Here is an 11,605-nt window from a genome sequence, read left to right as displayed (position 1 = left end):
TGTGCCACCATCACCTCACCAGGCTTACCTGCAGAACGTGTCCAACTGGGAGTGGAGCAGGGGCGATGGTGTCATCTGTCTAGCCGAGCTCAAGCTGGGCTTCATGGCTCAGAGCTGCCTTGTGCCGGGGCTCTCCACTCTCCTGGCCAACCTCTTCAGCATGCAGGGTGGCCCGTTGGAGGTAAGTATGCATAGGCCTGGGTAATGAACACTGCTCTGGATAGGGTGGGCATGTCTCGGCTACTTGTAGGCAGAACGATCGTAAATCTCTAGGATGCCAATGAAATTCACCCATACACAATCACAGGTAGAAACAAATCCAAGCAAACATGAAATGAAATCAAGGTTGCTGGTCTTTCTGAAAGCTCCCAAAGGCCTAGTCCTGTCCCTAAGTGTATTGCATGTATATGTTTAATGTTATAAACAGGTAGGAGGATACCACAGTAGGCTTGACATCATTACCAGAGATTGATTTGAAAGTTGTAAACTTTCTTTGGAAGTGAAAAGTGGAGCTTAACACCATATGTGACACTGAGATATGAATTTCTTTCAGACCAAAGAACAAATTAGTAGATAATACTGCGGTCTTGAAGTATACAAATCTCACCCTAATGTTCTTGCCTTTTGTGTTCAGGCGGACGATCATTCCTGGCGAAAGTTTTACAGAGAGGGCATGTACAAAGAGATTTACACTGAATACCTTTCCAGCACCTTCACAGGCCTCTCATTTGCACAAGCCAGCAAGTAAGTGTTGGTCCAGTGGTGCATTAGGCAATTGACCGGACCTGCTAGGGCCCCTCTGTCTTTGGCGGTATCTTACCTCTACCCACTCCACAGGCTGTGTTTCCTGAAGCTGAATTTGAGTTTGATCGGGATCGAGTATCAAAGTGGAGAAACAGAGTTCTGGTGAAAGTCATTTCAGTTATTTTACAAAATCATCTGATGTTTTGGGTTGTTTACTATTTTGTTTTCTTGAGGGAATCATGGCGAATGTCAATGTTGTTTTTCTGGGCAGTGTTTTAGTGAATCCTCCGAGCCATATCCGGATAAAGAACAAAACCCTGGGATTTCTCATTGCAGAGGATGCAGCAGACGCACACAGGTACTGCTTCCTGTCTGTGTGTGATTGTGTATGTATGTTGTGTGAGTGTGAACATGGATGTTAACATTTTCAGTTATGGTTCTCACATGGAATAAGCATATGGTTATGTGTGTGTACATGTATATATTCACACTACCTCTGGGTGTATGTATATGTCTTTTTTTCTGTTACAGAGCCGGCTTTTACTGTTGGGTTTGCCACAATCACATTGACGATATCTCCAGAATGAAACCGTGCAAGTGTGAGAATGGTAATGCCCACACTCACATACACGTTTGAACCAGTAGGTGGCAAACTCAGTCCATAGACAACCTGCTTTTAAATGACCTTTCATGGGTGTTGTAAGTTATGTGCTGGAGTACACAATTTGCTGTTGATTGATATCTGTCATGTGCTTGTGAAATTCCTCCAGTGACTACAGCCTCATCATCGCTCCTGAGTCTGAATGTGAGACAGCCATCTTTGGGAGTTCTCCCCCAATGGTAAGTCCTGATTGCAGACCAAGCAAGCTACTAGATGTCATAGAAATGACCAAGGCTGAGATATTTCCATTTATATTCCTATGAAGTTACTTAAAATGAGAGTATGTGAGCGTGTGTACCAAAGGGGGAGGGGTGGGGCTTCAGAGCCAGGGCAAGGGTGAAATGACATAAGATCTATCAGTTGCAGGAATTATGGAGAAATCTAATAAACATATTTGTTTTTGGACTAAAATCTTTCCACATTAAATGCACAGATGCATACATACGCACGCACGCGCACGTGCACGCGCACACGCACACACACACACACACACACACACACACACACACACAAAAGCAAATTCCTGTCAGACAGATGTCCACTCACTGTCCTTGCCAGTCACAGAGCACAGTCTGTCTGTTCCTCTGTCTCTGCCATCTTTATCCTGAGCTAGCTGCCTGCCTCAGCTGTAGCAGTATAGCACAGAGCAGAGCAGTGTGGAGCAGGCAGGCAAGCAGGGGCTGGATTGACAGGCTGATGAATGGGTCCTGTTCCCCTAGCCGTTCCCCCCTCGCAGACTGGGCATTAATGTTGGGAGAGGCTGTCAGAGGAGAGGGCCACGTCAGCGGATGAGTTAGCGGGCAGATTAGAAGTGAAACCTATCAAAGTCCCTCCGCTCTGCTCCTGCCTCTCCGCACGGCTCTCAGTGCACTGTCTCAACTTTCGCTGCTCTTTCTCTGTATATCTGTCTGTCATTGGTTTTCTTTTTCTGTCTCAGCTTTCAGTCTTCAATCCTCTTTGACACTTCCTCAGCACTGTGCGCCTTCTACAAGTTAATGTTAGATGTCAGCCTGTCTGTCTAGAAGTGTACCGTGTCTTCAACTCGTAGTGTTTAAAACTTTGCCTTATTTTGTGTGACAGCAGAGCTGATGTTTACACAAGCTGTTTTCTGTGTCACAGCATGCAGTTATTTATGAAATGGATCAAGACCTTGTCAACTTTACTTGCTATGTAGTTCACTTAGGATGTCTGATTGCATAGTCTTGCAGGACATATTGTATGCCGCTCTTCATAATCCATCATGCCCTAATGGTCTGTGTTCCACCACACAGGCTGATTGTGGTGACATGGCACCACTGCTTCAGTACTATGTTTAAAAGCTTGCTTGTGTTTTTTTTCCCCAGTCAGGAGCCGGAGTTGGATGAGTATACCTCGGGCTTGGAGCTGGAAGAGGACGTGATGCTGGACTCCACTGGCATGTTCCACTGGTGCAGTCCCATCCCATTACAGGAAGTCTCACTGGTAAAATATCAGCGCTAGCCTTGGCCATCAAACATTTAAGAGGAAGTTCAGCGTTGTTCAGCTCATACATTACTACAAGGGTTGTTTCCCATAATGGTCATTTTTTAGAAAGTTATATGAAATACATACCCAAGGGGGGAAGTTAACGTCCAGCGTCAAAAGGCCCCGTCACACCATAATGTTCTGGTCAACGTTCTCTGAACTTTCTAATCGTTCAATTTCGAGCGTTCTAGGGCGAGGTGGACACATTTGGCGTGTGACTTAACGAAAGAATAGCGTAGGACTGACGCATGACTACTAGCGTGGGACTGACGCATGACTACTAGCGTGGGACAACGACTTGTGACAGGTCACTGGTGCGTGACAAACGTGTGCTGACGTGTCTGTCGCTACACGATGGTAGTCCTTTGGGGGATAGTAGTCCCTCACATTGCGCATGCGTCATTTTGCGACACTGTCGACTGCTGTCGACAGCGAAGCCGCGCGCGCATGCGTCACAACGACAGATCCGTTTTCAATCATGGCGAAAAGCGACGAAAGCCAGTTTTTTGAAAACATGACCATTTATTTAAAAACAAAGAAGATGTTGTCACAGTGGACAAAACAGATGAGGTGGAGGATCAAAAAGTCTCTCCCCAGTTTCGTTTCATATGTTGACGTAGAGCCTTATGCTGTTAGCCGTTTACAACATAATTAAATATAACATTAAATATACCCACATTATGCGTTAAGACAAGCCCCATATGTTGACGTTTAAACCGTTTACAACATTATTAAATATTACGTTAAATAAACCTACATTATGCGTTAAGACAAGCCAGATATGTTGATGTTGAGCCTTATGCTGTAAACAGTTTTGTTGTCTGAGCATGCGCGATTATCTTGAGCCTCATGCCGTAAACCGTTTGTGTCTGAGCATGCGCAATGTGAGGGACTACTATCCCCCAAAGGACTACCATCGTGTAGTGACAGTGTCTGCTACTAGCGCTGCTGCAAGTAAGAAGATGATACATGCTGCTGAAAGTAAGAAGAATACAAAGCCTCTTTCACTAGCAATGTCTTCGGACGAAGATTTACTGTTATTATTACTGTGATTTACGAAATAACGGGCGTTATTCCTGGGGTTTTATGTTATTAAAATTAATTATTTAAATTTGACACTGAATTTGTGTTTCTCAATGTTTATTATTAGAAAACATCAACACATCCACACACATTGTCCATGTCACAAGAGTCTTCATATCATATCCATCTGCCATGGAACAGCACCAGCTATAACAGTGCTCAGCTATGTTGAAGTTCAGTACATCTACTTCATGCTGGGCTCAAGCAAGCATATATACCCTCCACTCCGCTTTTCGCTAGATTATGCAATGACCTTGCATGACATGATAGCATGGAATATGTAGATTTATAGTGCACAGAATAACGTTTGCAATTATGTAAGTGCGTTTGTTGATCACGTATGGTTAATAACATATTAATTGTAGAAGGGACATGATAAAATCAAGATCTTCCCTTGGTGAAAAAAAAAAAAAAAAAAAACTTCATATGAGACATGGGTTAGGTGCTCAAATTTCCCGGGATCAAAGAGGACGTTAGTAGGCATGTCCAAACTAAAAATCACGTCTCAGGATTGCTGTGCACATAAGTTATTTCGGGTGCATCAACTGTACTCAGTCTACCCTACCCAACGACTGACTACGATAGCCAAACGCATGCAAAGTTAATAAAACGTTCCACGAAAGTTCTCCAGCGTTTAAATGAGAACTTTTGTGCATGTTCAAAACATTTTTTCCGGATCAGCGTTCTCCGCCGATCACCGACGATTACTGACGATTACAGCGTTCACCAGCTTTCACACAACGCTCTTCTGGTGCTATACCAGCGACCATGGACGATTACCAACGTTTCCTCTAACTTCATAGAACGTTGACAAGAACGTCATGGTGTGACGGGGCCTAAATTAATAAGCAACAATCTCTCTTGAGCTCTGTTAACCACTAAATCTACCTTTTTGAAAACATAGTTGACACAGTGGTACAGCAGATTTTGTTTCACTCAAAACATTTATTTGTAATTGATGGCTTAGTTTGACCCCATATGAAAAAACTATCCATTTAACTTGACAGGCCGATGTATAGAAGGTAAGTGTTGAAACATCAATGTGTGCCTGTTGATCTCTGAGTCATTGATTAGTTGTGTATGTGCTTATGTTTCTACTAATTTGCAATTTGGTGTGTGTGTGTGTGCCTGTGCCTGTGCCTGTGCCTTTGCGTGTGCATGTGAGTGTGTGTATATACATTCTTATGTGCATGCAGGTGTGTATCTACCTGTGTGTTTGTTAGGTGAAAATTCACTCAAGTAGCCTCAGGACTCCGGAGTTGCATATAAGTACTACTCGTTCTTCTTATCAGCTTACACACACAGAAGGTACACTTTTAAGCACATACACAGAGTTAGAAACGTCAGCACTTAAAAACAGAAACAGAAACTTCATGTCTCAGCTCACAAGTCATATGATTAACACACATACATACTTGATTAAAGTCAGAGTTTCACATTTCCTTATCAGTGTTTCGGCCTTCAGTGTGTATGTGTGTCTGGGCGTATGTGTGTGCATAAGAGTGTGTGTGTATGTACATGTGTTTTCTTATGTACATGCAGGTGTGTGTGTGTGTGTGTGTGTGTGTGTGTGTGTGTGTGTGTCTACTTAACATCCCCTTGCATATGTGGCCCTCCCCAGACCAGGGAGAAGGCGTCTGTGCTGCCTCTGCGCCAGCATGTGGTCGTGTGTCTGGTTGGGGATGAAGACTCCAGGCTGCTGGGCCTGGGGGACTTCATGATGCCTCTGAGGGCCAGCAACTTCACCGTCCCCGAGCTCAAGACCGTAGTCTTCCTGGGGGACCCCAAGTACTTCAGAAGGGAGTGGTCCAATATCCAGTACTTCCCCAAGATCTACTTTCTATCTGTAAGTGTGACTGTGACTGTGTGTGTGTGTGTGTGTGAGAGAAAGAGAAAGAGAAAGAAAAGGAGAAAGAGAAAGAGAAAGAAAAAGGAAAAGAAAAGAAAAGAAAAGAAAAGAAAAGAAAAGAAAAGAAAAGAAAAGAAATTCAGGGTAGTGTAACTTTCTTATCCTCTATTCCCCTTCACTTTCTGTTCCACTCCCTTCTCTCTGCTTTCCATTTCTCCATCTCTTTTCAATCTCTCTCTCTTTTTCCCTTCGCCCTCCTCTCCCCTCTCCACCTCTGCCAGGGCTCTCCTATGTGCAAGGCCGACCTGCGAGCGGTGCGGGTGGAGACCTGTGCCATGTGTGTGGTCCTCAGCACCTTAAGCAGCAACAAGAACATTGAGTCAACCATGCAGGACAAGGAGACCATCCTGTCCTGCGTCAACCTCTTTCACACGCGCTTCAGCTACCAGCCCTCCCGCCCCCAGAGCCAGCACGGGCGCCGCAGCAGCTACACCCCCCTAGGTGGGTGTTCATTGGCAGGATATTTCTGTACTAGTGTGTGAATCATTGATGGTATGGATGTGTACTGGTTTTTCTTTGCCTCCTTTGGAGAGTGTATGGTATTTTAAGGGCATTTGCTCAACTCGGGCACATGCATAGATAGACCCCAGGTGGTGCTCAAGCACCTACCCTTTTGATCTCTGAGTTGAACAGTTCTCTTTTTGCAGATAGTTTTTGTTCCAACTATTGTAAACTATGGCATCAAATTTCAATTGAATGCGTAGAGTTAACTGTGCGTGACAACATTTGGGTTGTAACTAGACATACCACATAGCGGTGTGTAATATGACCACTGCTTAAAGTGAGAGAATGAACAATAATTAAGTGAAACTAGGGACTTAAACATTATTGATGAATATAAAAAATACAGAATATTTTATATTATGTTAGCCAGAAAATTCTGATTTTTTAAGTTGAAGTGTTTATTGAACCTTGTGACAAATACAAAAAAATTGTGTGTTTTGTATCATATTGGATGCTCTGTATCATATTTCATGCATCAGGCAATTTTTAGAAACAAAAATATTTTTTGCATTTGGAACATTTTACTTGTCACAGTGTTCCCCAGTGGTCAAATAAGGCATTTTTACAACACCTCAGGAAGGGGCCCTGAGTCCTTATACCAGATTTATACCAGATCAAAGAGTTGCTGAGGTCTTTCTGTCAGCATCATGAATTGCAATACAAGAACGATGGAGAGATTTACAGATAAATTACCTGAAATACCTGTTGTATCATATTTGATACATACATTTTCAACAAGATTGTACTGTAAAGAATGACATATTATATAGTAATATAAGTATTATATATTAATATAAGTATAAGTTCCCTCAATACATTTTTATATTGAAATAATAGCAACTATATAAACGTTATTCATACAGTAACTTTTTTTAAATTCAGGATTTCCCTCCCAAACATTTGTGAGTTACTTGCAGGCAACCATTTTGAATATAGCATTTAAAGGCCCATTACTGCCTACAATGCACCTATGTTGCACAGATAATCCACCAGAGGGCAGAAGACGTGTCAGATTGCAACAGGTTTTTTAGAAAACATGATGACATAGATGTCTCAAAATCTAATTTAGTAAATATAATAGAACCGGCATTGTAGGGTTAAGTAAAGCAAACCTGCCGTACATTGAGTAAACAGAAGAGGGGACATTTACACTAATATTGGTGAAACGATATGAGGAGGCCGTCAAAAGAGGCCAAAAGTGTCCGCTGTATTGGCAAAACAGTATATCAAATGGTCTTTAGTCCCAATAATTGAACAATTGACTTTAAGATGTAATGGTTAAGCCATATTTCGCCGTTTTGTGAAGACACAGTGAATAGTAGTTTTAAAGAAATGTGAAGTTATTTCCTTTCCCACATTGTGCCTCCCATATATTTCAGACCCTAGCAATCTTTTGAATCAATTAACCAAGGTTATTTTCTGAAACACCACTAAACTGGAAAGATCCCTCAAAAAGATTCCAAGAATGAAAGGAACCATACTTTCTGATTGTGACCGCTGTACACTAAAAGGGTGTGAAGCAGTAACACTATACAAACATATCCATATATATATATAAATGTATATACATACACACATTATCATAAATAAAGCCACAAGCAGCTATCACCCGGCTCCAAGTACAATGTGCAATATGCTGTCGCTACACGATGGTAGTCCTTTGGGGGATAGTAGTCCCTCACATTGCGCATGCTCAGACACAAACGGTTTATGGCATAAGGCTCAACATAATCGCGCATGCTCAGACAACAAAACGGTTTACAGCATAAGGCTCAACATCAACATCAACATATCTGGCTTGTCTTAACGCATAATGTAGGTTTATTTAACGTAATATTTAATAATGTTGTAAACGGTTTAAACGTCAACATATGGGGCTTGTCTTAACGCATAATGTGGGTATATTTAATGTTATATTTAATTATGTTGTAAACGGCTAACAGCATAAGGCTCTACGTCAACATATGAAACGAAACTGGGGAGAGACTTTTTGATCCTCCACCTCATCTGTTTTGTCCACTGTGACAACTTCTTCTTTGTTTTTAAATAAATGGTCATGTTTTCAAAAAACTGGCTTTCGTCGCTTTTCTCCATGATTGAAAACGGATCTGTCGTTGTGACGCATGCAGTGGTCGACAGTGTTGCAAAATGACGCATGCGCAATGTGAGGGACTACTATCCCCCAAAGGACTACCATCGTGTAGCGACAACTATGCCTCAAGTAGTGAGGGATCGAAAGTAAAAATGATTTTTTAAGACAAACCATGTCAGAGGAACATTGGAAAACATGGTGTCACTTGTTGTAGCAATATCTTATGGACAATTTGTTTGAAATTGGGTGAATGCCTTCTATATACCATTATTGATGAGCCTACATTAAGAATGGCCATTCACACTAGCATGTACTAGCCACTGAATTTTGATTAGCCATAGATAACACTTTTGTTTAGCAGTCTTTAGGAGATGTAATAAAATGGATAAAGCCAAGTATAAGCATGCCACATTTCAAAATTTTAGCTTAAGCGGTTGAGAGATGAGAGAAGAGATGTTGAAATGTGTCAGTTGCAGCGCCCCTCTATGGACAAAATATAACAATATTTAGCGCGAATCCAAACAATGCAGCCAAATATAAGCATACCTAATGTATTACTTATGTAGCTAGAATAATGGCAATAGTAATGTAAGCAGAAAGGAGGAAGTAGAAACACCTCAGTTTTATCGTTTATTTAGGTGTCTTAACTCATATCCATAACATTATCATGACTCATGACTCGCCAACACATATTCCTAGCCTAGACTGTATTTTGGTGCGCATGCACAGCTGTGACTGCTCTGTGTGTAGTGGAGAGTGTCACGGCGTGGTGGTTCGAGAAGTTGGGTAGACACGGCGGGAGGCTGTAAGAAACTGGAGGCTCCGAGACACTGGAATGAAGATGTGCGGCCTGGTTATTTTAGCGGAGGTAGCCTGTGTGAGCACCGTGTGTGAGCTAACCGCTAGTGCGACAGCCCGTCGAAAAGGCTGACAGAAAATAAACATGTTACAGTAATTAACTTTGACTGGCTCAATGTGCCGCCAGCAGCAGAAATGTGCTAATGATACAATAAATCCATAATTAAGACACACTGTCTTGCAAGAGCGTCACAGCGGCTGTGTCTGACCATACAGCAGCCTACAAGGGAGAAAAAGGTACTCGACTAGGGAGGAGAGGGAGGCATATGTTTTGATAAATAGATTTAGAGAATGAAACATGGAGCATTACTGGAGAGTATGTACGATTAGCCTGCTGTCAGGATGGATGTATTATATGATGTTGAACAGTGAAGTATATGATTAGTCATTGATGTTACACAGTATGTGTTATGGCCACATTGTTCTACAGAATACATTTTAATACATCTTTTGTATAAGTGTGCAATTCTATTTTTCACAAGACGCTTGTGCACTCTCTATTCAATGCAGGACCTCGGCCACCAGATGCCTCTCCACCACCACAACCTCCAAGGACAGGAACCACAGTTCCCCTGCTGGTAGAGCTCGGTACTACACTCCTCATACTTTACACTACCCAAATCCTTTGAAGACAACTATGGGGTTATTAATGGCCTAGATAAAAGACTGACCTTGAGCACTGGTTACACATTATGCATTTGTATGCAGAGCCTTTGAGGCTGTAGATCTTGTGTCAGACCAGCGGCCCTGATTTTCCCAGCTCCACCACCACCCACAGCCAACCCCTTTGCCTTTCTCTCATTGTGCCTTCACAGTGAACACCTCCAACGTGCAGTTTGTGAGTGATGTGGAAGAGTTCAACAAGTCCTCCAATATGACTCTAACAGAGGCGTTTGCCATCGGCTCTGTGTTCTCTATGGACCTGCTAGACTCTCTCATGTCAGCTGTATGTACTCCTTCCCTCTCCTCCACTCTCGTTTCCTCTCCACTCTCCTCATTACTCATTTTTCTCATTACTTCTCAGCCTGTGCGATGTCCCTGGACTGTGCAACCCATAGTTTTGGGGTTTTTAGTTTTTACAGTCTCTAGTAATGTTTTTTGCATGGTGCATATACTTCAAGTGCCATACGTGTGTCTTATGTGAGACCTAGTATACATATTAATGCACACATTACTCATGTAATGTAATGCATACATAGCACATTTTTAATTGAAGATTAACTAAATAAAATATCTTTTTTACAAAAACCCAAGTAATCAATAATCAATAAACTAGAAAGTCTATGTGTAAAGTAAGAAAAAGAAAATCAAGAAACAAACACTGTATCCCTCTTTCTCTCAGACGTACTTCAATGCCAACGTGCCCAACCTGATCAACACACTGGTGACGGGGGGAGACACACCCGCACTGGAGGCACAGCTGGCGGAGGACAACCATCTGTGCCAGGGCGAGATGAACCTGACACTGTGCACGCTGCGTCAGCGCTCCAAACTGGCACAATTGGCGCTGGACGACGAGCCCCTCTGCCGCCTACGCGTATGGAACCGCTCGCCACGGTGTCTCTCTGCACCATTGAGCTTCTCTAGGCCTTTAGAATAATGCACAGTCATTCATGCACAGATACACCCTGATTTAACTGCAGTTACGGAGCTTAGGGAGTCTTACCTGCAGGGGTGGAGAGTTACGAGAGCTTAGGATCTGTATTCGGGTTTCCCGTAAGACTTAACGTTAAGTTATGTGGAATAAGCTTTCCGTGTCAATTTCGGTGGGTGGGTGGTAGGGGGTGGATCTTTGACAAAAGGTGCAACAGGTACCCCACTGCTCCTATGAATACCACTGGTTACTGACATACATTATATATTATTATATTTTTTATTTCATTGACACTTCCAATCAGTCCAGTATGACCTGTAGGATGAGCGCCCTCAGTAGCGGAAGGGCCATTTTCGTTCATGATACCAAAACTTGCATACAGCACCAGGCAGGCTCTTGCGATTTTCATAAGTAGAGTTACACATCAACACCCTGACTATGGGAAACATAGTAATATTGTTGAGTTAATGCTGAGATTATTCTGTTTTACACTGTAGGGTAAGGTCTTGCGGTCCTGTGGAATGCATATCATTGCACAATTGCCAATAAAACACATACACATGCAGTTGAATTACACAGTACTAGCTTGAGGAGTTTATTGAATGCCATTACAGATATATACAGTTCAGTGTTTACTGTTAGCTGAAACATTTGTAT

The 11,605-nt window shown here is 42.4% G+C and overlaps 1 protein-coding gene across 1 annotated transcript in view; it reads left to right on the top strand.

Annotated features, from left to right (window-relative positions):
- The window catches only part of LOC105889881 (calcium-activated potassium channel slo-1-like), a 14,501-nt gene that overhangs the window by 1,751 nt on the left and 1,145 nt on the right, over nt 1-11,605 (top strand). The window contains exons 2-13 of the mRNA XM_031571194.2: nt 23-181; nt 635-744; nt 838-906; nt 1,016-1,102; nt 1,276-1,352; nt 1,515-1,584; nt 2,749-2,866; nt 5,613-5,837; nt 6,122-6,341; nt 9,865-9,942; nt 10,170-10,300; nt 10,697-10,891. Of these exons, the coding sequence (XP_031427054.1) occupies nt 23-181; nt 635-744; nt 838-906; nt 1,016-1,102; nt 1,276-1,352; nt 1,515-1,584; nt 2,749-2,866; nt 5,613-5,837; nt 6,122-6,341; nt 9,865-9,942; nt 10,170-10,300; nt 10,697-10,891 (1,539 nt within the window). The remainder of the gene's footprint in view (nt 1-22; nt 182-634; nt 745-837; nt 907-1,015; nt 1,103-1,275; nt 1,353-1,514; nt 1,585-2,748; nt 2,867-5,612; nt 5,838-6,121; nt 6,342-9,864; nt 9,943-10,169; nt 10,301-10,696; nt 10,892-11,605) is intronic.

Source organism: Clupea harengus, chromosome 7 (genome assembly GCF_900700415.2).
Source record: "Clupea harengus chromosome 7, Ch_v2.0.2, whole genome shotgun sequence".
In the NCBI taxonomy this organism is placed as follows: domain Eukaryota; kingdom Metazoa; phylum Chordata; class Actinopteri; order Clupeiformes; family Clupeidae; genus Clupea; species Clupea harengus.
The sequence above is the reverse complement of the archived record's forward strand: the minus strand, read 5'-3'. Positions and strand labels throughout refer to the sequence as shown.